This window comes from Oncorhynchus kisutch, linkage group LG12 (genome assembly GCF_002021735.2).
Source record: "Oncorhynchus kisutch isolate 150728-3 linkage group LG12, Okis_V2, whole genome shotgun sequence".
Classification (NCBI taxonomy): Eukaryota; Metazoa; Chordata; class Actinopteri; order Salmoniformes; family Salmonidae; genus Oncorhynchus; species Oncorhynchus kisutch.
In genome coordinates this window covers 14,367,720-14,393,441 of record NC_034185.2, presented here as the reverse complement: position 1 = coordinate 14,393,441, position 25,722 = coordinate 14,367,720, and the positions used below count along the sequence as shown (strand labels likewise).

At 45.3% G+C, this 25,722-nt stretch overlaps 3 protein-coding genes across 5 annotated transcripts in view; 1 reads left to right on the top strand and 2 right to left on the bottom strand.

Annotated features, from left to right (window-relative positions):
- The window catches only part of znf106b (zinc finger protein 106b), a 25,921-nt gene extending 15,584 nt beyond the window's left edge, over positions 1-10,337 (bottom strand). Inside the window, exons 1-11 of the mRNA XM_020496233.2 lie at positions 10,217-10,337; positions 9,624-9,709; positions 9,283-9,344; positions 8,470-8,670; positions 6,394-7,902; positions 5,738-6,104; positions 5,547-5,616; positions 3,920-4,074; positions 2,809-3,731; positions 2,561-2,610; positions 2,191-2,333 (exon numbers count right to left, since the gene is read on the bottom strand). Coding sequence (XP_020351822.1) covers positions 2,191-2,333; positions 2,561-2,610; positions 2,809-3,731; positions 3,920-4,074; positions 5,547-5,616; positions 5,738-6,104; positions 6,394-7,902; positions 8,470-8,670; positions 9,283-9,344; positions 9,624-9,707 — 3,564 coding nt within the window. The 5' untranslated portion in view covers positions 9,708-9,709; positions 10,217-10,337. The remainder of the gene's footprint in view (positions 1-2,190; positions 2,334-2,560; positions 2,611-2,808; positions 3,732-3,919; positions 4,075-5,546; positions 5,617-5,737; positions 6,105-6,393; positions 7,903-8,469; positions 8,671-9,282; positions 9,345-9,623; positions 9,710-10,216) is intronic.
- On the top strand, positions 10,334-14,177 carry churc1 (churchill domain containing 1). The gene is made up of 4 exons (XM_020496234.2): positions 10,334-10,582; positions 10,796-10,931; positions 11,149-11,219; positions 11,569-14,177. Exons 1-4 carry the CDS (start codon positions 10,544-10,546, stop codon positions 11,659-11,661), a joined length of 339 nt encoding a protein of 112 aa, XP_020351823.1. The 5' UTR covers positions 10,334-10,543; the 3' UTR covers positions 11,662-14,177.
- Positions 13,563-25,650, bottom strand: ttbk2b (tau tubulin kinase 2b). 3 transcript variants are annotated; one of them, XM_020496231.2, is made up of 15 exons: positions 25,445-25,650; positions 24,137-24,262; positions 23,643-23,790; positions 23,364-23,437; positions 23,031-23,171; positions 22,543-22,647; positions 22,240-22,305; positions 20,442-20,534; positions 20,246-20,371; positions 19,892-20,049; positions 19,115-19,331; positions 18,457-18,674; positions 17,030-17,471; positions 16,010-16,728; positions 13,563-15,748 (listed from the first exon to the last, which is right to left on the bottom strand). In XM_020496231.2, exons 2-15 carry the CDS (start codon positions 24,206-24,208, stop codon positions 15,382-15,384), a joined length of 2,946 nt encoding a protein of 981 aa, XP_020351820.1. In that variant the 5' UTR covers positions 24,209-24,262; positions 25,445-25,650; the 3' UTR covers positions 13,563-15,381. The 3 variants fall into 3 exon arrangements, with proteins under 3 accessions (XP_020351820.1, XP_020351819.1, XP_020351821.1); XM_020496230.2 differs by having other exon boundaries at positions 25,239-25,447; XM_020496232.2 differs by having other exon boundaries at positions 14,288-15,745; positions 25,239-25,447.
- Positions 25,651-25,722: the final 72 nt, after the last annotated feature.

The following is a 25,722-nucleotide window of genomic DNA, read 5'->3' as shown; positions in this document are numbered from 1 at the left end:
ATTCTCTCAACCAGTTTCATGAGGAAGTCACCTGGAATGCATTTCAATTAAAAGGTGTGCCTTGTTAAAAGTTCATTTGTGGAATTTCTTTCCATCTTAATGAGTTTGAGCCAATCAGTTGTGCTGTGACAAGGTAAGGGTGGTATACAGAAGATAGCCCTATTTGGTAAAAGACCAAGTCCATATTATGGCAAGAATAGCTCAAATAAGCAAAGAGAAATGACAGTCCATTTTTTTAAACCTTTATTTAACCAGACAAGTCAGTTAAGAACACATTCTTATTTTCAATGACGGCCTAGGAACAGTGGGTTAACTGCCTGTTCAGGGGCAGAACGACAGATTTGTACCTTGTCAGCTCGGGGGTTTGAACTCGCAACCTTCCGGTTACTAGTCCAACACTCTAACCACTAGGCTACGCTGTCGCCCCATCATTACTTTAACTTCTTATGGGCAGGTGGGACGGTAGCGTCCCACCTGGCCAACATCTGTTGAAATTGCAGAGCGCGAAATTCAAACTACAGAATTATAACTATTTAACCTTCATAAAATCCCAAGTGTAATAGATCAAAATAAAGCTTAACTAATCCAGCTGCAGTGTGAGATATCAAAAAGGCTTTATGGCGAAAGCACACCATGCGATTATCTGAGGAGTGTTTTATATCCAAATCTACCCATTATATGCATATCCTAGCTTCTGGGCCTGAGTAACAGGCAGTTTACTTTGGGCACGCTTTTCATCCGGATGTCAAAATACTGCCCCCTACCCCAGAGTGGTTAAGACATGGTCAATCAATCCAGAACATTTCAAGAACTTTTAAAGTTTCTTCAAGTGCAGTCGCAAAAACCATCAAGCGCTATGATGAAACTGGCTCTCATGAGGACCGCCACAGGAAAAGAAGACCCAGAGTTACCTCTGCTGCAGAGGATACGTTCATTAGAGTTACCAGCCTCAGAAATTGCAGCCCAAATAAATGTTTCACAGAGTTCAAGTAACAGACATCTCAACATCAACTGTTCAGAGGAGACTGTGGGAATCAGGCCTTCATGGTCAAATTGCAGGAAAGTAACCACCACTAAAGGACATCAATAAGAAGAGACCTGCTTGGGCCAAGAAACACGAACAATGGAATGTCCATTGGAAATCTGTCCTTAAGTCTGATGAGTCCAAATTTGAGATTTTTGTTTCCAACTGCCATTACTTTGAGACTCAGAGTAGGTGAACGGATAATCTCAGCATATGTGTGGTTCTCACCGTAAAGCATGGATGAGGTGGTGTGAGGATGCTTTGCTGGTGACGCTGTCAGTGATTTATTTAGAATTTAAGGCACACTTTACCAGCATGGCTACCACAGCAGTCTGTAGTGATACGCCATCCCATCTGGTTTGCGCTTAGTTGGTCTATCATTTGTTTTTCAACAGGACATGACCCAACACAACTCCAGGATGTGTAAGGTCTATTTGATCAAGAAGGAGAATGATGGAATGCTGCATCAGATGACCTAGCCTCCCCAATCACCCGACCTCATCCCAATTGAGTTGGTTTGGGACCGCAGAGTGAAGGAAAAGCAGCCAGCATGTGTGGGAACTCCTTCAAGACTGTTAGAAAAGCATTCCAGGTGAAGCTGGTTGAGAGAATGCCAAGAGTGTTCAAAGCTGTCATCAAGGCAAAGGGTGGCTACTTTGAAGAATCTCAAATACATTTTTTTTATTTTTTATTTGTTTAACACTTTTTTGGTTACTGCATGATTCCATGTTATTTCATAGTTGAAGTCGCACCATTATTCTACAACGTAGAAAACAGTACAAATGAAGAAAAACCCTTGAGTTAGGTGTCCAAACTTTGTACCAACATATGGCAAACCTTTGTTTTTAGCAAACATGTGTTTTGAGTTAACTTTCTAGCTAATAAGCCATGTTAGAGTTCAGACTTCCTGCAATTACAATGTGGGTAGGTCAAAACATTGAAAAACAATCTACCAAATCTATTCATTTTAAAATGTTGATTACTTCACCTTGCCATGATCAATCACCTGAGATAATAAGACAAGATGTGAAATTTTGCTAACGTATAACGGGGGTCTCTGGGTCACCGGTTGTCAGGGGGGGGGGGGGGTCTTAATTGCCTGCAAGGGGGTCCCTGGGCAAGAAAATGTGTAAGACCCCTGTCCTATACACCTGTTATATACGCACCACTAGGCAATATGCTCGTGCTGTGTTATCCCCTGAACATGTATACAGGAAGCCCCCATGGATCTGGAGGTCATGGACGGTGCCAGTGTGGCCCTCGAAGCTCCCCAGAGACGGCTCCTGCTCCTCAGCCACGTCGGCACACTCTGAGGGGGGAGAGAGAGGGTCAAAACCAGGAAACGGAGCCATATCATAAACACTAGTTATGGAACAGACAGAAACTCGTACACCGTGTAGACTGGCCTACAAACAGACAGACATACAATACACTCACGCTGCGCGGCATTAACATTCAACGTTTATGACTAATTGACAAATTTTCATTTCAGCCCCAAAAAATGGTGGAAGTGGACATATGAAGCAGGTAACTCACTTGGGAGACTATGTTTCTCTTTCACAGTTACAGGGGGTAACTTAATTTTGCTGGGGAAACAGAAACCACAGGTATTTCACATTAGGGGGGGAATTGCATTCAAAAGAGGATTCTAATGCAACAATGTGGGTTGATACTCTGATAACATAATTACCAAACAATTTAGCTTCCATTACTGTTATTGATACCTAGGTCCTTGTTTATTATTGTTTATTCCTTTATGGTAAATGTACAGTAAAGAGACTAACCCGTAGCTGGTGTCCTTTAGTTTGATGTCCTTATGGTCCTCCTTAACCCTGACTGTCTGGGTACCGCTAGAGTTCACCTCCACACACACAGACCTAGGTGGGGCAGGAGAGGTGGAGGGGAGCTGTGCGGGAGCAGGGGTGTGTGGAACAATGGCCTCCGGCTCCTCCTCGACGTCCGAGTCATCGATGGCGACGATGTCCATGTTGGATCTCGGCTGGTGCTCTACAGTGACTGTCTCGACGTAGCAGTCGCTGTCTCCTTCGTCACCCCCTTTACCCCCGTCCTTCTCCTGCCCCAATAGAGGGTCTTTCCCCCCCTGTGCGAGGTGGACAGAGGTGAGGGTGAGCCCCTCTTGGTCCTCCCAGTCCTCCGAGTCACTGGTGGTGGAACTGGCCGTTGAACTCTGGTCTTGAACGTCTTCCTGCTTTGACTTGGTCCTCCTGGTGGCCTTCTCCTTGCTCTGCTTCTTTTGCCTTCCAATCAGCTGCTTGGTGCTGGTAGACAGTGAGGTGGAGCTACCCACCACCCTCTGCTGGCCGAGTGTCGCAACAGCAGGTGGTGTAGTTGCAGGAAGGGTCACTGTGGTGGAAGGGGGTTTGGCAGGTATGGGGATGGGCAGAGGTGAGGGAACGAGGACAGGGGTGGTGGAGCGAGGGTTCACGAGGGGATAGGAAATGACAGGACTGCGCGAGGGGGTGGCGCGAGACAGGCTGTTGAGAGAGGCAGGCTCTTTTTTGACAGGCAGGCTCACTGAGGTGGAGGGGGTGGGGTTTAGGATGGGTATGGCAGAGGGGGTGGAGTGGTAAGCCAGAGGAAGGAGTGAGGGGTGTTGGGTAGGCACCGTAGCTGCTGCCACTGCCCCTTGCATCACCTGCAGGATCTCAATACGCTTGGCTCGGAGACCGTTAATCTCTGTGGTAACCTGCAACACAGACAACAAAAGTGAAACCGATGCCACACTTCATCTATTCATCCTCTATACCAGGGTCGGGTTCAGGGTCGTTCCTATGTGTATCTTAATAAAAATCCAGGTACAACCTCCGTTTCCTTCCCTTTCATCCCTACCGATCACAACCCAGGTAGATGTTGTGAGCATCCTGGGCGTAGTACCTGCTGTTTGACCAGTAGGAGGCGCTGCACCTCTGTGTAGGCGACCTGCAGGGTGTTGCGGGCCTGGATCAGGGAGGTGTCTAGGCTCTGTAGGGAACCGCTCAGCTCCTCCTCCATCAGAGACACAGCTAGCAGCTGGTCCACCTGGACATTCTCTACAGAACAGGGAATAGAGTAGGTCTGGATGTAACGACCACACAGACAAAGTGTGAACCTCAATAGTCTAATGTGGGGGTCTTTACCAGTCTCATCTCCTTCATCAGCAAAGACTGGAAAACACAGGACATGTCAAAGCAATATACTGGGGAGTGTCTTTCCCCTTCCCGGTTCTTTTCACAGTGCAGGTAAAGGAGGGGAGACAAGGAAAGAAAGACACTTCGGACTATTGAAATGCACTCACACAGAATTGTGATCACACCGACTGACTATGGAAATGAGTTACAGTGATATGGAACATGGAGCAAAGAAAAAAATAGCAGACATTGACATATCTCTATTGCAAAGTTATAAACCGTTGGATTCTAGCTTGAAATATACTTAGTCATGTTAAACATACCAGAACTTGGCGATTACTTTAGATAAGAAACGTATATGTTGGGGGTCAAGGAAGGGCAAAGAGGAACTTTGTGTAAGGAAAGTTAGTGAGAAAAAGGGGAAGAGCAGAAAGTTAATATTCTGCTCAAACATGCTATTATTGAATATAAATGTTTCTAAGGAGGGAGGCAAAGGGCAACAGTCTAGTTTCGGTTCTTAATAAGGCAGGCCAGTTGCTGCAGAACCAGCCTAAAGACAATCTGACTACAGTCCTCTCTCTCACACACTTCCATGAGGGTCCTGACAATACCAGTAAGAGGAGCCTACTGTGTTTCTGACTAACAACAGAGAAGGACAGTCTTAGACATGCAAGGAGATGACTCCGCCTACTCTAAAGGTATAAATGTGTGCTTGTGTGACTTGTATGTTGTGTTTGCAGCCGAAGCACTCAGTGGATTGAATAAACTTGGTTTGAGCTGAGCCAAAACTGCTATTGCAGGGACGGTGGACCAACCCTCCACATGGGCGGAGATAGTTCAATTAATCTAATTCCGCTCACTTTGCAGTGCTTGTAGTCATGGCTACCCATACCCCAGGCACCGGTAATGGACCCGAGTAACAACAATACAAGCAAGCCGAGAGGTAAACCTGACAAATGAATTTGGCGGTGAAAACCCCCGAACCTTGTTCCCAATGTGGCTCATTTGGCCATGGGTGGTGCCTGAGCCCTCTGCACCCTCATTCCGGGGTAAGTGCAGCTGTTCAGATTTTTTTTTTCACTGACTAGTGAGCAACAGCAAGCACTCCTGAAAGCAGCCGGAGTTGGAGATAGACCAAATACCCATTTGCATTATGTGCGGTCATCAAATTGGCTGAATTTATGACGAAAAATCATTAATTTCAGTGGGGTTACAGGGATAGAATCTAAAGCTATGCAATTACTACCCATGCTCTTTACAATAGGTCCAGTGACAATACCGGGCTCATTCTTTATGGTAACCCGGGGTAGAACCGATTATAATGTAGACACAGAAGTAACAATATGTGCATATTTCAGGAAGGAGGGTACCACAAATTTTAAGTGACAACTTACCGCTGTTTGACTTAATCTTTTGCTTTTTCCCACTCCGATCCACACCAGAGGTGTCTAACAAGTCACTATCCTGAGACAAAGACCGAGGAAAAGAGAAGGGTGAACACTAGCTGGCACATTTGTTAACATCAATAGACTTGAAAGAAGCAGGAAAAGTAGCAGCCTGAATGTCTAATAACTCCTCCCCTTACCACTTTCCGCTTCTTTTTCCTCCTTGTATTCAACTGTCTCTGCTCACTGTCCACTCCTGCCTCCCTGTACTGCTCTGGTTCAGTCTTCACACATAAAGACTGAGGGGCTCGGGATGACCTGCTATCCCGCAGCACAGTGCTAGGCTGCTCCGATCCCAGCGTCCAAGCCTCTGACGGTTGTTCTCTGATGACATCACTAGCAGGCATTGCCTGTGGGAGAGGGGGAGTGGGTAGGGCTGCAGGGGGCGGGGCTCCATCAGGGTAACCAGACTCCCATTGGAAGCCCTCTGTTAGGGGGAGGTCCTCGTCTTCGTCCAGGGCCAGGCCCTCTGGGTCAGAGAGGGGGTTCACCAGTTCAATGCCAAACCTGCAACATGAAACCATTACCTTCCAATTACAGATAATATTGTAGTGAGTAACACAGATGCATGCTCCCAGAGCAACAGTCAAAAGAGACAGTTTGATCTTATCTTGGTCTTAAACGGCATTGTTAAAAAAAATATACACAGTTGTCCAGAATAATCTAATTGCTTTCCTGGTCATGGACTAAAAACCATCCATTCTAAATGAAGAATATCCATTGAAAGTATGTTTTTGTCCAAGACAAGACATAGGATTGGTTTACTAAACCCAGGTTAAGTGCTGCCCTCCCTCACCTGGGCATGCCTTTGACTTTCTCCTGCTTCTTCCAGTTGGCCTCCTGGTACATCTTCCTCCAGTTGACCTTCCTCTGTGACCCCGCGGAACTGAGCAGCTTCTTCAGTGTGGGTTTGAGCCCTGCCCCTGTCCCCGTCTCCTTCTCTCCCTCGCCCTTCCGTATCCGGCGAGCTGCATTCAGGTTAGGCTCGTGGGCTCCGCGTTTGCTGATATGTTGGGTCAAGTTCCTCTTCAGAGACGTAGGTCGTGGAAGGTTGCGCAATCGGGGCACAGTTGAACCTTCCTGAGGATTGGTTTGGCTGCTAACCGGACCGTATGTGTCTGAAGCCAATCCCTCACCTTCCTTGGTCGGTTGTGAGTTACTGGTTTCCTCTACCTTGGGGTATCTGGTTGATCTTCGTTTAGTTTGGTTGCCAGGGAGAGGCCGAGTTTCACTTGAAGCCACAGATCTGGTAGTGCTAACCTGTGAGGACTGCAGGGAGGTGGTGGTGGAGGGGAGGCTTTTGAACTGGCTGACTGGGGAGCTGGAGCTGGGAAGTGTGGCTGCCTCTCCGCGCTTGGTCCTCTGTGTCCTTCTGGGTAGGCCCTCCTCGGCCTCTGCCCCCCTGCAATGGCCTCGAGTTGTGGTGAGAGTCGGGGTGACGGGAGAGGCTCTTGGGGGCTCCCTCACCCCCAGGGCTCTCCGGACCTGACGTAGCATCACAGTGACGGCCACGCTCCGTATCCGGCCCTTGTCGCCGTCACCCTGATCAGAGGGACCTGAGCTGGAGGTAGAGACGGGGGCAGTGGTACTACCAGAGTCTATCTCCCCTGGGCTGAAGATGATTGCTCCTTTTGGAGGTAAGTGATCACTAGTGAAGTCCATATCCTGGGTCTTTCTGGATGCCTGCCCATAGAATTCGTAACCCAACTGGCTGGTTTTAGGCCACCTCAGCTGGCCTGGTGGTAGCGTCACAGGATTTACTCCGGCTCCTCTAAGGTTCTTATGAAATGTGTTGGACCTGCTAGCTTTGAAGCCCCTTCCTCTGACACTAGTGCCCAGGCTCTGGATGTCAGGACTGCCAGAAATTGGAGGATTGTCATCACTGCCAACTTGATGGGGCTGGGACAATGTGGACTGGGTGTGTTGTTCACTATAGGGGTGGCATGTTCCACCTGGGGGTCCCCTAAACTCTGGCCAGGGAGGCTGAGCTCCACTCTGCCCCTGCGGCGTGGCTGGCTGACTGGGGGGCAGAGACTTGAGTTTACAGGCAAGCCGGTTCTCCTTGTTTTGTACCATCTTACCACTGAGTGGCTGTGATGTCTTCTGCTGGGGTTTCTTCTCTTTGGAAAGTTTTTGGGGTGTTTTCAATTTAGCTACTTTTAGTTTAGCTACTTGCGGTATCCATTTCAGTGCTTTTCCCTTTGGCTGCTTGGGACATTTTCGCACGGGAGCTTTCTGCTTTTCCGGGTCTTGCTGCGCTTCCATTTTTAGATTTAGTTTCTTTTTCTTCCTCTTCCTCTTTTTCCTATGTTGGAAGACAAACGGAATGACGTTCAAAATGAAGCCAGTAGGGATTTAATAAAAGACATCGGTTCCTGGTTCAAATTTTTAAGAAATTAGTGCGTTGGCCCGCAGGGCCCAAACCGATCCAAATGTAGCATGGACCCAAGGCGATCCAAATGTAGCATGCATCGGTCAGAACATCGATTCAAACATTACGAATTTGTGTTAGTGCAACAAATGTTAGTTCATCGAATCGTAATCCTATCGAATGGCATCGATTCATTCCTTTAATCAAATGAATCGCACAGAATCCTTTAAAACTTAAATGTATCATATCCCATGTATCAAGATAATTTTGGAATTGTCTTGAAAGGAAAGATGCACATCCCTAAAAGAATGGCTTCTTCGCCAAGCAAACTCTAGTAGCTCATGTCTTGTACGACAAAGACAATGTAGTGTATGTAGCTGCTTTATGTCAAGGAATCTGTAATAATTTGTTCAACTGGCACAACAATTTACATTTTACCAAGTACTCTCAGGTCTCCTGTTGTTTAAAATTTAGAGACAATGTAATAAACATTGAACTCACTCCGTCTTATGCAGTTCTTTGTTCCTTTCCCTGACTTTGGAGAGCAGCTCTGCGTCGAGGTCTTGTTCCACATACATAGGCTTAGTCTTCCGTGTCGGGTTCTTGATCTTGTCTCCGTGCGACTGGGTGGAGATGTGCTCGGCGTACTCAGTTAAACCCTGAGAGGACACTTTGCACACTTTGCACCAGTGCCTACAATCTCTGGGGAAGAGGAGGGGTGGCATATTTCTCTAGTCCTGGCCATGCTTATTTCTCTAGTCCTGCCAATGCTTTCAAATGTTTGTTAAATGGCCATATTTATTTCTCTAGTCCTGGTCATATTTATTTCTCTAGTCCTGGTCATATTTATTTCTCTAGTCCTGGTCATATTTATTTCTCTAGTCCTGGTCATATTTATTTCTCTAGTCCTGGTCATATTTATTTCTCTAGTCCTGGTCATATTTATTTCTCTAGTCCTGGTCATATTTATTTCTCTAATAGTGATTATTTATTTATGAACTTTTAGTTACTCGGGGCAGCCCAATTGAGACCAGGGTTTCATTCCCAATGGTGCCCTGAGTGGAAAAATGTTCTCACAACAGGAAGAACAATTGATATTACAATTAAAACATAATGCATATCAACGTAATATCAGGTCTAGAAATGGAATTAGACGGTGTGTGGAACTAACCACTACCAAGTAATAGAGTCAGTCTTTACACTTGAAAGCATCATTTTTTGTAGGGACGTGGTACTAATTATTACGGACATGTCTGCATTAATTTAGGTTATTCAGTTCACAAAAGACCTGTATGGTTGGGAATTGAATCTCACCTGCCCTTCACATTCTCAAGCTCTCGGTGGTGTAGCATGCTCTGCATGTGCTTGTGCGCGTCCTGTAGGATAGTTAGGAGAATATTTGTTTTTAAAATCTGAACTTGAATAACATCTCTCAAGTCATGGCAATAGTGAAAAATGCCAAACAGCATGCAATTGGCTTCAGCCTGGAATCGCTAAACCAAATCACAGTATCTATGACACAGTAGCCAATATTGTATGGACAATTACAATTTGTTATCGCCTATAAAATACTGTCCAACACTGTACAAGTAATCCAGTTGAAATGTGCTCTGTTCTGGGAAATATGGTTATACCAATAATAAGATATATCTTACATTTTTCAGGTAGACCTTGCGACATAATATACAATAGCAAGACACCTCCACCTTCACGCTTGGGGTCTTCTTAGTCGGTGTCATCTCTGGAAAGGGAAAATGATATGCAGCACATTTTGAATACAGCTAAGGAGCTAATGATAGTTTCAAACCTAACTACCTCATTTACAACTCCATAGACATGTTTTTTACAACGTAAAGATGTCCTCGTCTTTGGAGTTATGAATCACTGCCTACCGTGCAATTACTTACCACCTGGAGCCAACAATATAATATTTTAGTGTCTGTGAGATGGTGTGTCATGACAATCAACCTATCCAATACACACTCACTTACAATTTAATTTACAAACAGGTAGATGCAAACAATGCATTATATTGTTAGCTAGCTAGCTCTTTTTAGCATTGTATTACTACTGTCCGTTTGTCAAGGTTTAGATAGCAAACGTTAGAGGTTGGTTGGCTAGCTAGCTAGCTTCGTTTGCAAAATATGACAAACACGTTTTCAAAACATTCTCAAGATACCAGGACCACAGACATGTTAGTTTATGAATTGTGTAGAAACATACATTGCAGTGTACAAACCATACTTACCTCCTAGAGTTTTTTGGTATATTATTGTACTCGGCAAATCTCACATGGCCAATTTGATCGCCATGCTTGTGGTCCACAGAACACCCGACCGCTGCTGATCCACCTCGTCATAGTTGGACCAAGAGCCAATCAGATGCATCCTCTAGTTATATTCCCGGAAGTTAAGAATAGCCTGTCATTGCGGAAGTAGCTTCAGTGAAGAAAACCTTTTTTATTGAGAATTGAAGGATAATAATTTACTGTCGTGAGAAAACGAGTCACGTCATATAGTTAGAGATTACTACCCGTTTTACTGTGTCTATTGCTGGCTTTTTGAAAAGGAGTAAAATGTGTAATGGTTGTGTGCAGAAAGAGTACCCCGACAGGGTGAGTCTGGTTAAAAAATCGGACCAAAACTGATAATCTAGTGTAAACATATTTGCAGTAGTAGTCACCTAGTAACCGTATATAACTCTGTATTTTATGATGACTGCTTGTATCAATTTTACGTTGAAGAGGATCTTTCTGTCAAACTGAATATGGAATCTAGCTTAGATAATTGTTTGTCAACTGTAAAATACCTTCATCTCTGGTTGTCAGGGGAACACATGTTTGGAGAATGGCTCCTACCTGATGAACTACCTGGGCTGTGCCAACTGTCACCAGAGGGACTTTGTGTTGATCAGCAACAAGGCCACAGAGGATGAGGATGGAGAGGAGATAGTCACCTATGATCGTGAGTCAATGTTGTTCCAGTGATGTTTCGGGTCAAAAGTTTTTGCAACAGCAAACAAAAACAAGCATTTCTAATTGGACAATTTCGGATAGTATCTCCCAGTTTCTTCTGTTTTGTGTCTAATGAACATGGTCCTGAGAAAGGTGTGTGTGTGTGTGTATGGCTGTGCTGGAGATGATTTTCATCTTACGAGTGGCCTTTCTTTACTACCTGGCAGATGTGTGTAAAAACTGTGACCACGTCGTAGCCAGGCATGAGTATACCTTCTCTGTGGTGGACGATTATCAGGTAAAGACTTCTCCTTTGAAGGTTAAATACTCACTGAATAACAGTGCAATAGTACCCTGTTCACGCTACTGAGCCAAGCCGAACCAAGGCAAGTTGTACTGTGCTGGCCTGGTTACACATCCACCAGAGTAATAATAGAGAATATATCCGAGCTAGCACAGTAAGGTTCAGGTCGGCACAATGGTGTGAAAAGGGTTGAAGACTTCCATACCATTATGTGAAAGAAACTATTTAAAAAATGATGTTGGTCCAAGGTGGGTGTCACAATGGTAAATACCTCATAACTGCATTGACTATTCTCTGTGATTTCTCTCCTGATGGTAACGTCATGGGCCTCTATCCACCCCAGGAGTACACAATGTTGTGCATGCTGTGTGGGAAGGCGGAGGACTCCATCAGTGTGCTGCCAGATGATCCCAGGCAAACCGCCCCTCTCTTCTAGAAGAGTACAATGACAGACTGAGATGACCAGATGTAAACAATCAAGAACTGCAAGCTCAACATGGACCAGAAGTCCCATGAAAGAGATGGACTATTAGCATTCTAGAAAATAGACCAGGTATTCTAGAACACATATCACTTCTCAAACCCAAAGCCATATAGCCATGCATCTCTATATGGCTCTGCCCAGACATAACATTTCACTTATGGAACACAGAGCTTGTCTAAGATGGCAAGTCCTATATTCATCAAATTGAAGGAATAATACCTTAAGTCTTCTTCTTCTTCTAATAGTCTTCTTTAACATAGACTTTTCATCAGCATTAAGGGTAAGCAAAGACTATATAGTATAGTACATGCTACTCTTCAGTGACCACAGATGTATATACTGTCCAATTTTGCTAGAATTAGATTTAGGGCCTAGTTCACTCAGTAACAACCCCAACCCCCACCCCATAAGCACTATTAGAGATTCATCTTGGCTTATCAGAGCGCAAGAAGAAGCTACTACCATATCACATTTACCTAAGGATCTACATTAAGTTTGTTGAAGGTTTGGGGGCTACGGGTTGTTTCTGTATAGGGTCTAGGTTGGGGGCTAAGGGTTGTTTCTGTATAGAGCCTATGTTGGGGGCTAGGGGTTGTTTCTGGACAGGGCCTAGGTTGGGGCTATGGGTTGTTTCTGGATAGGGTCTAGGTTGGGGCTAAGGGTTGTTTCTGGATAGGGTCTAGGTTGGGGCTAAGGGTTGTTTCTGGATAGGGTCTAGGTTGGGGCTACGGGTTGTTTCTGGATAGGGTCTAGGTTGGGGCTACGGGTTGTTTCTGGATAGGGTCTAGGTTGGGGCTACGGGTTGTTTCCGGATAGGGTCTAGGTTGGGGCTACGGGTTGTTTCTGGATAGGGTCTAGGTTGGGGCTACGGGTTGTTTCTGGATAGGGTCTAGGTTGGGGCTACGGGTTGTTTCTGGATAGGGTCTAGGTTGGGGCTAAGGGTTGTTTCTGGACAGGGCCTAGGTTGGGGCTAAGGGTTGTTTCTTGATAGGGTCTAGGTTGGGGCTAAGGGTTGTTTCTTGACAGGGCTTAGGTTAGGGTTCATTTTTAGGGCTTGGAACCCTAGTTAGACTGCTGTTAAGGATAAATAACTGTTACAGATCACATGTCTATTTAAATAGATTTGACAGTTGTTTTTTAAATATAAATATTAAGTAAAACAAATGTTTGTATGTTGGGGGGGGCAATGGAACTTGACACTGTACGCATTTGTTGGTTGCATCGTAGCGTAATAAAGACAACGTGTAGGTAGTCTACTACTTTGAAAATCTATTATTTCATATATACTTTACAGAAATATAAACACAACATGTAAAGTGTTAGTCACATATTTCATGGGATGAAATAAAAGATACCAGAAATTTTCCATATGCACAAAAAGCTATTCTCTCAAATTTTATTGCACATTTGTTTACATCCCTATTAGTGAGCATTTCTCATTTGCCAAAATAATCCATCCACCTGACAGTTGTGGCATATCAAGAAGTTGATTAAACAGCATGACCATTACATAGGTGCACCTTGTGCTGGTGACAATTAAAGGCCACTCTAAAATGTTCAGTTTTGTCACACAACACAATACCACAGATGTCTCAAGCTGAGGGAGCGTGCAATTGGCATTCTGACTGCATGAATGTCCACCAGAGCTGTTGCCAGATAATTTAATGTTAATTTCTCTACCATAAGCTGCCTCCAATGTCATTTTAGAGAATTTGCCAGTATGTCCAAACAGCCTCACAACCGCAGACCACGTATAGCGTCGTGTGGGCGAGCGGTTTGCTGATGTCAACGTTGTGAACAGAGTTCCCCATGGTAGCAGTGGGGTTAAGGTATGGGCAGGCATAAGCTACGGAAATTGAACACAATTGCATTTTATTGATAGCAGTTTGAATGCAGAGAAACTTTGATGAGGTCATGAGGCCCATTGTCGTGCCATTCATCCACCACCATCACCTCATGTTTTGGCATTATAATGCACGGCTCAATGTCTCAAGGTGCTGCACACAATTCCTGGAAGCTGAAAATGTCACAGTTCTTCCAATGGCCTACATACTCACCAGACAAGTCACACATTGAGCGTGTTCCATTTCCCACCAATATCCATCAACTTCGCACAGCCACTGAAGAGTGAGACAACATTCCACAGGCCACAATCAACACCTGATCAACTCTGTGAGAATGAGATGTCACACGGCATGAGACAAATGGTGCTCACACCAGATACTATGATTTTCTGATCCACGCTCCTGTCTGTGACCAACCAATATATATCTGTATTCCCAATCATGTGAAATCCATAGATTAGGGCCTAACGGATTTATTTCAATTGACTGATTTCCTTATATGAACTGTAACTCAGTAAAAGCTTTGAAATTGTGGCATGTTACCTTTATATTTTTGTTTCACTAAATGCCATATGTACACCCGATTTGATTTTCTGCAATCCTGAAATTATTATAAATTATTCTGCAATGGGGAAATAAAAATACTCTTATTTTGCTGGTCTGCATCATAAATATATTTGATCGGGACCAGTTTATTAAAAAATACAGATTTTTTTTTAAGCGGACACTGTACAAATGATTAAAAAAAATAATATATTTGCAATGATATCCATGCACTTTTTACATTAATTCAGTATGAGTTGTAATTTTTCGTTACATTCCAACATTGTGACACCTCTGCATGACCGAAGAGATTTTCTCACAACAAAAGCATACAAATACATTGTAAATATGCCAGAGTGAGTGACACTTTAAATAGCTTGAATTACAATTTGTTTCATCTACTGTAGTGGTTTCTAAAGGGAAGGAGGAATGAAGTTTACATACCCTGGTCCTCACAAATGAAGGCTGATGTGTTGGTGCAATAAGAGGAAAACATAGTTTGATTGAACAGCATTAAAGTGCTCTCTATACTAGGGTAAAATGGTCCATATATACACACTAGGAGACCTCCTTTCCATTCCTCAAATATGATACAATACAGATCTTTTTGGTCTCATTGCATACACACATACATAGTGTTAAGAGCACAGGACTAGGGTCGGGGAGAGAATAGTTGGCATTCAAGGTTTTTTAGGAAACCTTTTCTTCGTTTCGACTGCAGAACCCAGCTACATTTGTCAAGTACTTTCAGTTCGAGACGCATCCAACAAATAAATAGACACATTCTATCATACATTTTACATTACATACAGTACATTCCCTGGAGTACAGTAGTAGATAATAGATATTTACACATGCTATCAAAGACCAGATACAGTATATTCTCTGTACATACATTATTAAAGTCTTAGTCACCATTGCCGCCTGGGTCGCGTGCAGTGGGGAGGAAACGTTTTAAATCTCAGTGAAACGGAGAGGTACATCCTGAACGCGTCTGTTAACCGGAGCAAAACGTTTTACTACAGTGTGCCCTTCTGAACAGCAGGTTGGCATTTATTGGGATTACTCATGTACTGGAGGCAGCTCTGCAGGTTGGTCACTAGCTGACACAGCCACAAAGTACAAAAATATAATTTTAAACCTAACCCCATGAAGACCTAATTGTTACGATATATAGTAAATTTTGACTTTGCAGCCGGCCTATCTAGTGGAAATCGCTGAGCTCTGCCTCCAGGACAACATTCATCCTCCTTCTGCACAACAACTTGTTGCCAATTCTGTCCACTTATCGGCTCACTTTGCCACTGCCTTTGCCCTCGTGGCTGGAGACCCTTCCTCGGGCACCGGGCCCTGCACCCCACGGTATTCCCTGCTGCCCGCTGAGCCTGTCCTGGGGGTACCGTGGAGGGGGAGGGGACCCCGAGAAGCTGGACGGAGAGCAGCTGCGCTCCACGAAGACCCCACCCCCCTCGCGGAGCTCGTGACGGGAGGGGGAGGAGCTGAGTGAGCGCTGCAGCAAGGAGGAGGAGCTACGGGGGCGCGGCGGTGGACTGAAGAGTGCACCGCTGCGGTCCTTCATCAGCTGGGTCAGGCTGGCCAGGAAGTCAGCATCGCTGGTGCTGCTGGCGCGCACCCGGAACCGCCGGTGCCTACTGGAGCAGAGAACAGAATAAAAAAATAAAAACTGCAACCCTTACTATTACAGCCTACCAAGGTTGCGTTCGGCAGGGCACAATGTTGTGGAACTTTCAGACACGGCTATGTAATGTAGAGCAGACAGACTGAAAAATATGAGGCTGTCCAATGAGAAATTATGCCAGCGGAATTCATCACATTTCTATATGCAACGTGTCATAACGCTTGCCCTACTGAATGTTGCCCAGTACTGTGACATCATGCCATGTTTTTCATACCTGTTGTCTACAGCCGGGCGGGTGGGCGGTTTCCCGGGAGGCGGGCGAGGCAGGAACCTGCCAGAGGAAGAGAGCTGCTGATGCTGCTCGGGCCCCAGAAGAGGGGAGTTAACGGGACGCGGGATCTTACTCCTGCTGCCTGAGGAGGAGAGCGAGAGGGAGAGGGGGTCACGGTCCTCCCCAAGCCAGTCGGAGCGTGAGCCGCGGTCCGAGCAGGACAGGAGACGCTCTCGGACACCACAGGGTAGCAGGTTGTCGCAGGAGAGGGATGGCGAGGGCGAGTGGGAGGGCGAGCCGGGCACAGGGCTGCTCCAGCGGTGACGGCGATCCGTGGTGAGGGGGGTGGGGGAATCCGGGGCAGTAGTTGGGTCTCGTACAGGGATGCGGCTCAGTCTGGACAAGGAGGGGGAGTCCCTTTGCAGGAGGACCGGAGGGGGTGAGGAGGAGACAGTGACGGCATTCTCTGCGGTGCCTCTAGCTTTCTCAACCTGGGGGCGCTGGTTGGGTTCAGAGGAACGGTCGGGGAGGCCAGAGTCGCTCTCTGGGTCTTTATCGTTGGCGAGGTGGGCTGGGATGAGGCTTGGCACAGGGCTGGGGGCTGACTGGACCGTCTCACCAACCTTGCCCTCTTGGGGGTCGGTGGGTCTGGTGAACGGGGCCTCTAGCGGTATGGCTTCACTCTTCTCTGTCACGGGGGACTGCGGTACGGGGTTGGGAGACTGTAAATAGAGACAGAAGGCAGAGATGATTGGGAGACGGTGTGAGGAGGCACAAGTAGAGCGAAGTACAGATTTCTCTGTGTATCTGGTGTGTGTGTACAGTTCTTAGAATTCAAAAAATAACCTGCAGTAAAGTAAAAAACATTTCCTTCAAAGTGGATGTAAATGCACCATCAGGGCCATTTCTAAGAAATGCTGCACCAAAACATTTAGAAAAAGTATCATTTGAATTCCCAGAATAGATCTGTACGTATGCATGGAGTATCTGTGTGAGCATTTCTTCTGCCAAACCTTCACTCACCTGCTCCATCTGAGCTCGGCCCAAGTGGCCTAGCATCCCAGGCAGCCTCTTGCCGCCCAGTAACCAGGTACAGGGCAGGGCCATGTGGGACTGGACGGGACTGATTGGGCCTGAGGGAGGCTGTTGGTCCTGGGCCTCTGCTTGGGTCCCTGGTTTATCCCCATCCAGAGCGTCGTCTCCTGGAGGCTTGGCTGCCCCCGAGGCCCCGCTGCCTCCCCCCTGTTCCAGCTCCAGCATCACCCACTCCTGGGAGTCTCCCTCCTGGGGTACAGTGCTAAGGTTGAGGGCCACAAACCCTCCACTGCTGGCCCCAGCCCCCTCCTCCTGGTCGGGGTTCCCTGTCGCCTGGTCATCATCACAGGGGGTGCCAACCTGCTCCCCTTGCCCACCGCCATTCTCTGGGATGGTCTTCTCTCGCTCCTGAGGACGCTGCTTCCCCAGACTGGAAATATAGAAAACATTTGGGAATTGACATTTGCGTAATCGTTCAATTCATCTTTAAAGTTGACTAATGGAAATGAGATCTGCCTAACTTGACAATGAACAGTCCAACAAAATAGAGCTTGGCTGAAACAAAAACCTGAATACAGAAGGGAGTCTTAAGGACTGTTCATTTGTTAAAACAAATCCCTCTGCCTTGTGCCTGCCTCGTCCTAGTGCAGTGGTTCTCAAACCGGTCGTCGGGGTTCTCAAACCGGTCGTCGGGGTTCTCAAACCGGTCGTCGGGGTTCTCAAACCTGGTCGTCGGGGTTCTCAAACCTGGTCGTCGGGGTTCTCAAACCGGTCGTCGGGGTTCTCAAACCTGGTCGTCGGGGTTCTCAAACCGGTCGTCGGGGTTCTCAAACCGGTCGTCGGGGACCCTCAACAGCTCCATGTATTTGATCTCTTCCAGAGCTAGAACACTGATTTTACTTTTCAACTAATCATCAAGCCCTTGACTGGTGAATCAGGTGTGGTAGTTCAGGGTTAAAACCATACTGTGAAATGTCTAGCGGTCCCCAAGAGGTGGTTTGAGAAGCACTGTCCTAGTGCATATTGTAGCACAATATAAACGATTCAACTACTGTAGCACAATATAAACGATTCAACTACTGTAGCACAATATAAATGATCCAACTACTGTAGCACAATATAAACGATTCGACTACTGTAGCACAATATAAACGATTCGACTACTGTAGCACAATATAAACGATTCGACTACTGTAGCACAATATAAACGATTCAACTACTGTAGCACAATATAAACGATTCAACTACTGTAGCACAATATAAATGATCCAACTACTGTAGCACAATATAAACGATTCAACTACTGTAGCACAATATAAACAATTCAACTACTGTAGCACAATATAAACAATTCAACTACTGTAGCACAATATAAACGATTCAACTACTGTAGCACAATGGTAAAAGGAACTGACTAGGCCTCGAGGAAGCGTTCAATGGTGGGCTTGGGTTCGGGGGCCAGTCTCTTCTCAAAGGCCAGGCTCTGGCTGTGTCTCATTCTCCGGAGCAGGGGGGCTGCCCGGTCTAGGAACATGGTCTCTGAGCGCACCCGTCTGGGAGAGCTCTGGACGGAACCTGTGTTGGGGCTCTGGTTACCCCCCTGGTTCTGGCTGTGCTCGTCCTCACTCACCACCTGGAGAAGGGGTAGGAATGTGTCACAAAAAAGGTGTTGGGAGTAGGAAATACTATTTTAAAGGTAGATTCCACGATATGAAGTTAACAGTTGACTTCCTACACACACACAAAGAGGGGATGAGGTAAGAGGCTAATCTCATTCAGCCCCTTGCTTCTCCCGTAGTAATATATTTGATTGCTGTTGCTGTCTATGTTCAGGTCATATCGTCACATAATTGCGTCTCAGTGGTGTTCTGCACATTGTTAATGTAGCTGGACTAAGAACAGTAGAGTAGCTTGAAAAATGCTGCTGGTGAAGTAGACAAGGTTAGCTGAACTGCAACAGTTAAAGGAAACTAACAGGGGTGTTTATTTCATAGCATGTGTTCCTCTGTCTCAAACCCAGTATTTATTTTTATGGTCAATAAATGTAAAAAGTGTGTGTGTTCCAATCCGGACCTTCCTGATGAGTGCTTTTTGTTGTTTCTGGGCTGCGGTGTGTTTTCGGTTGCGATTGCGGTCCATCTCCTCCCACACGTCGGCACCCTGGGCAGCACGTTGGTGCTGGACCGGGATGGGGGGACAGTTGTCGGCGTCGCTGAGGCGCTCGCCCTGCAGTACGTCCTCAGTGTTCTCCCTCTGCAGCTCGCCGGGGAGCACCGAGGCGTTGGCCATGCTGGGGGAAGAGAGAGAGAAGGACAAAGGGAGAACGAGAAAGATAAGAGACAGTAAGAGACAGCAGAGAGAGAGAGGCAGGGGGGAGGGAATGAGAAAAGGAGAGAGATGAGATAGAGGAAAAAGAGGTGGAAGGTCATTCAGCTGCTACTTCTCAGAGCACAAATTAGGACTGTGGTTTCCATGGGGATCTCTGACCGACTATGAAGGTTTCCCCTTCCCCCTGAAAAGCTTGGAGTGTAAAAACAACCTATGGGTTGACTGGCATGAGTCGGACAGAAGTTGGATCCCACCAATCAACAAGAAGCCAGACAAAGTACATTTCTGAATCTTAGAATAGAACAGTTACTACTTTGGATCTGAGTTGCAAAATTTCGGGAACTTTCCCAAAATGACCAGGTTTTCCAGAAATCCAGGTTGAAAGATTCCTGGAATGGGGATGGAAAAAGCAGGATTTTTGGTTAAGTTACCCAACTTTTGCAACCCTACTTCTGATACCACACAGTTCTACCTTTCCCTTACTTTTTTAAACAATTAGTCCAACATTATTTCAGTTCTTACCCCATGTACGCTGGTGTGAGGCGGGTGAATTGCTGAGCGGTGGTGGCCGAAGCGGTGATGGTTAGCATATCCTCCGAGTCGCACCTCTCCCAGTCATACGGGTCGTTCTCCAACACACTTTGACTCTTCATGGCATTCTCAAACACTGATATTAGTAGCTGGAACAGAACAACCCAAACCATTGATATTTAGCATTACGAGACAACAGGAAGATTATCTATTGTCGGCAGACAGAGGCACAGGGGTTGGGTTCATTTCCATCCAAATTCAGTCAAATTAGGAAGTGAAGATTGGAATTTCAGTTTATTTACTGGATATTTATGAGGTAACGAGCATGTATGGAAAGCTATAGACCTGATAGTCAGGCTTAGTGTAGTAGTCCAAGGTCAGGATATGATCCAGGAAGACGCTGAACTCTGAAGGGAGATGTTTGAGCATTAGGTGATGGTCATAGGCCTCCTTCAGGTTCCCCACCTGTTCCTGTGAGTAGAGAGAAAAGAACATGAACACACATGCACGTACACATACACATGCACACACACACGCTTACTTTGTCTTTGACCTTCCTCCATGGTAGCTGGCCCACCATGAACTCCACCAGCATGTAGAAGAGAGACCAGAGGTCGTCATGGCGACCCATCTCCTGCAGACCCCAGACACACACATCATGTGTGAGCAAGGTGAGAACAGTCATACAGCTGTATATATATACACACAGTACCAGTCAAAAGTTAGGACACACCTACTGATTCCTACCTGGTTAATTAAAGAATAATAATTAAAAATCCTGGGTTTTTCTTTATTTTTTACTATTTTCTACATTGTAGAATAATAGTGAAGACATCAAAACTATGAAATTACACATATGGAGTCATGTGGTAACCAAAAATGTGTTAAACAAATCTAAATATATTTTATATTTCAGATTCTTCAAAGTTGCCTTGATGACAGCTTTGCACACTTGTAGCATTCTCTCAACCAACTTCATGAGGAATGTTTTTCCAACAGTCTTGAAGGAGTTCCCACGTATGCTGAGCACTTGTTGGCTGCTTTTCGTTCACTCTGCGGTCCAACTCATCCCAAACCATCTCAATTGGGTTGAGGTTAAGAGATTGTGAAGGCCAGGTCATCTGATGCAGCATTCCATCACTCTCCTTCTTGGTCAAATAGCCCTTACACAGCCTGGAGGTGGGTTTTGGGTCATTGTCCTGTTGAAATACAAATTATAGTCCCACTAAGCGCAAACCGGATGGGATGGCGCATCGCTGCAGAATGTTGTGGTAGCCATGCTGGTTAAGTGTGCCTTGAATTCTAAATAAATCACTGACAGTGTCACCAGCAAAGCACCCCCACACCACCTCCTCCAAGCTTCAAGGTGGGAACTACACATGCAGAGATCATCTGTTCACCTACTCTGCGTCTCACAAAGACACACCAGTTGGAACCAAAAATCTCAAATGTGGACTCATCAGATTAAAGGACAGATTTCCACTGGTCTAATGTTCATTGCTCGTGTTTCTTGGCCCAAGCAAGTCTCTTCTTCTTATTGTTGTCCTTTAGTAGTTGTTTCTTTGCAGAAATTCGACCATGAAGGCCTGATTCACGCAATCTCCTCTGAACAGTTGATGTGTCTGTTTCTTGAACTCTGTGAAGCACTTATTTGGGCTGCAATTTCCGGGGCTGGTAACTCTAATGAACTTATCCTCTGCAGCAGAGGTAACTCTGGCTGTCCTCACGAGAGCCAGTTTCATCATAGCGCTTGATGGTTTTTGCAACTGCACTTGAAGAAACTTTTTGAAATGTTCATGTCTTAAAGTAATGATGGACTGTCATTTCTCTTTACTTATTTAAGCTGTTCCTGCCATAATATGGACTTGGTCTTTTACCAAATAGGGTTATCTTCTGTATACCACCCCTACGTTGTCACAACACAACTGATTGGCTCAAACACATTAAGGAAAGAAATTCCCCAAATTAACTTTTAACAAGGCACACCTGTTAATTGAAATGCATTCCAGGTGACTACCTGGAGAATGAGAGAATGCTAAGAGTGTGAAAAGCTGTCATCAAGGCAAAGGGTGGCTACTTTGAAGAATCTCAAATATAAAATATATTTTGATTGTTTAACACTTTCTTGGTTACTACATGATTCCATATGTGTTATTTAATAGTTGTGATGTCTTCACTATTATTCTACAATGTAGAAAATAGTAAAAATGAAGAAACACCTGGAATGAGTAGGTGTGTCCAAACTTTTTACTGGTACTGTGTGTGTGTGTGTGTGTATATATATATAAATAATATTATATATGGTTGACCCCAAGTAAAGGAGAGGGGGAGAGACTCACCTTATTCTTGTGTGCATTGACTGAGGCATAGCGCACAGTTCCTCTGAACCCTGCCACGGGACGGGGCTGAGAGAAAGAGAAGAGCGAGAGAGAAAGAGAGAGAGAGAGATAAGAAATTAGATTCAAGCTGGAGTATTTACACTAGCATACTACTTAGAATGCATGCCCAATACATTGCTTCATTATAAGTGGACATTGGACTGTAGCCAGAGAATTGCACAAATGAAACTGGGACCTAATACATAAACACACACGCACGCACGCAGCAGGCAGGCACGCACACACACAGGGAGGAATACTTACAGGGCGCACTTCCTGACAAGAGTTGGTGAATTGCCGGGCCAGACCAAAGTCAAGCATGTAGCAGCATCGGCACGTGCTGGCCAGGCGCCCCATGGCAAAGTTTGACTGGAGCGGTAAAACACACAGGTAACATCAGTCAGTGCTACTCAGTCTCGTCCTTAACATTAATCTGATTGAACAGGCAATTATCTCAAGGTAAACCCGGTAACACCATGTACTATTATTGCCTTATTGAATGTTCCTTCTTAATCAAAATGTCTGGGATTTAGTCAGGATCATTACGAGATGATCAGGAGACATTATAAGGGGGTCATACATGCTTATGACAAGTTGTGCAATACATTATTACTGCATAATAATGCGATATACCTGCATTAATGATTTAAGTTAAGGTGTTAATAGGAAATCCTTTATGCTCTCATTTGGTTCCCTCACTCCTGATGCATCACCCCCCATTGTTCCTTCGTTGTGACCCCATGACCTCTTACCGGTTTGATGTCCCGGTGCAGGAAGCCCACAGAGTGGATGCTCTCGATGGCCTCCAGCATCTGCCTGCCCAGCCTCAGAGTGGTGGAGATGGTGAAGGTTCCACGAGACATAGTTCTGCGCAGGTCTGCCAGATTCCTCCCCTATAGGACACAGAAAAGCAATGTTTGTGGGATGGAGTATGGGACATTGTCATGGTCACCCAAGGCTGAGCTACTCAATCATGCATTTACACACATTACACACATTTTTAAATACGTTATTTGAATCCACAAATCACATTACAATCAAAAGGTTTCAAATATTCCAATGAGCGGACACGCTGCACAGCCTACCTGAAGCTCCATCACCACATAGTTGAAGCGGTCATTACGACCACAGCCCACAAAGCGACACACGTGATCTTTCCCTGAAACAGAGAAACATAAATGTAGCTTAGATGTCCTAAGGCACAGCAGGTATGTACCGTATCTGGCTAAATGATTCATGTAAATATGCAATCAATATTTTCCATAAAGGTTTGATGCAGGTTTTTAAATGTTTGAATTTCCTAGTTATGGACATTTCAGTGTTTTACTAAAGATGTCCATTTTAGATGTATTCCTCTCTCTCACCCTGGAGCTTCTTTAGCACAGCCACTTCCATCTTCAGCACCTGTTTGGGCTGCTGTGCAGACTCCACCTTCAGGGCCACGTTGACCTGGCTCAGTTGATCCAGTACCTCGTAGATCTCCCCAAAGCCTCCTCCGCCAATCTTCTTCACCTGCAAATGGAATTGAGGAGAAGGTAGAATTCAGGTAGTAAAGAAAGAAGAGAGGTGGTGGGAGAGGAGAAAGCGACAATGAAAATCTAAGTGTCCTGTGTGAAAAGTTACGTACTGTACCTAGGGGGGAAAAAACGGTACACACACCAGCAGTCCATATCCTACGTTGAACATGATATTCTGAAGAAATGTTGAATTAATGAACACTTACGTAACACATTATAGAAAGCCACCTTGACAATATCTCTGCTGCAGTCTAGCTATGAGAAAGGGCGCAGCAACAAAACAGATTTGACGCAAGCTAGCTGTGCCCTTTCTGCAGCCGGAAGTATTTATAGTCACTCACCACTCTCCATCTCTCCCGGACCAGGTCTGTCACTGACAGGATGTCTGCTGCCTGCTCTACAACGCAACTCATCTCGAGTGCTCCCAATGAAGGTCTGAACCTGGCATTAGTGTCACTGGCTTCTTACTGCAGTAAAGGGAGAAAGGACAGAGACAATTAAGATGTTTAATCTGACAAATCATGCAAAAGTATTGGAGACCTTGGCTACCTCCATCTACATGTGTCCTCAGTGAGATGTCTTAATTTGCGTGCTGTCACTGTCATTTACCAATAAACTAATGTAAAGGATGTATTCAAACATTTTAATCTATTTGTTTATACCCACAGCTATAACAACTATTGTTTATATCAAACTGGATAATCACTGAAAATATTAATAGCCCAATCCGCAGAATCTACAACCTCTATTGCACGCTAGCTACTTTTTTTTTGCCAAGTCCTTTACTGCACTAGGTGGTTTTAAGAATGTAATACTCATGCATTACCACACTGACAGAATGACATTAGAGCTGCTTGTTCACAACTTCCCTTAACCCTCTTTGATGCTTCAGTACGCCAACAGACATAGCTAGCTAGCAATTTACCAAACCAACATATCAATCCTATTCCAGCATACTCAGCACATTTAGACAAACTCTGTCAATAAGAATTTGATTTGATATTATCGGCCAAGCTGGTTGGCTCGCTAGCTAACGTTAGGTCTAATGTCTTGCAGTAGAGGGAGAAATTGTACAGTTAACTGGCATTGATACAATTTGCTAGCCTGCACCAGGACGACCTTACCTTGCTTCGCTTAACAATAAAGCGCCACCCTCTGGCTCGGCATCCACTGCCTGGCAGCGTTAGCTAGTTATCAACAAACCAATGCTAGCGAAGCTATCTTTCTAGATAACTAACGTTAGCTAGTTACAGTACCTACCGAACTATCCGACATGTACCAGCTAGTTAGTTGGTACAAGCAAATGTTTTTTTCTTATCTCTGGAATAAGTCATTTAGCTACCTAGCAAAATAGCTAGCATGCTATTTAACGTTAGCTAGCCTAGCTAGCAAGGCAGATGCACATGCGGCAGTTTCATCCTAACTTATTACATCCAAACCTACCTTGTTTGATTGCACCATTTCCAAACATGTAGCTACTATTTAAAATGCAGGCAGATAACTGACATATCCACATATCCATTGCTGTGAGTCCTGCTTTCAACTCTTAAAACATGTAATTGTGCACATAACGGAATGGCTAGAAGGTTTCTCCTCCGCTCATTCACACAACAGCATCGGTTACGTCACGGGCAAGCGCTCCCCCTTACATTGATCATCCCTCTGCATCTTTGCAGAGTTCTCTCTGTTTATCTCCGCTGCCGGGCTAGGAAGACGGAATATAGATGTCACTGTCACAGCATTATCAGAACCAACAGTGTTTCCTGGCACATGCGGAGAATGTGATGAGATTGTGAGAGTACAGTATTATGCGCAAAAAAAAGTGGCACCCTCAGGACAGCAACGCAGAGTCAATGCAGAGTCGGTGCAGTACTGCATTGACACCTGAATATTATTGACAATGACAGGGTACTGGCATTGAACAAAT

What these genes read in the sequence shown, in the direction of transcription:
- churc1 (XM_020496234.2), top strand. Translation starts at nt 10,544, where the DNA reads ATGTGTAATGGTTGTGTGCAGAAAGAGTACCCCGACAGG. An exon ending in AGAAAGAGTACCCCGACAGG is followed by an intron (nt 10,583 to 10,795) that starts GTGAGTCTGGTT and finishes TCTGGTTGTCAG; the next exon opens with GGGAACACATGTTTGGAGAA. An exon ending in GGAGATAGTCACCTATGATC is followed by an intron (nt 10,932 to 11,148) that starts GTGAGTCAATGT and finishes ACTACCTGGCAG; the next exon opens with ATGTGTGTAAAAACTGTGAC.
- ttbk2b (XM_020496231.2), bottom strand. Translation starts at nt 24,208, where the DNA reads ATGAGTTGCGTTGTAGAGCAGGCAGCAGACATCCTGTCAGTGACAGAC. An exon ending in GAACGCTTCCTCGAGGCCTA is followed by an intron (nt 17,472 to 18,456) that starts GTCAGTTCCTTT and finishes CTATATTTCCAG; the next exon opens with TCTGGGGAAGCAGCGTCCTC. An exon ending in CGCCCGGCTGTAGACAACAG is followed by an intron (nt 15,749 to 16,009) that starts GTATGAAAAACA and finishes TCTCTGCTCCAG; the next exon opens with TAGGCACCGGCGGTTCCGGG.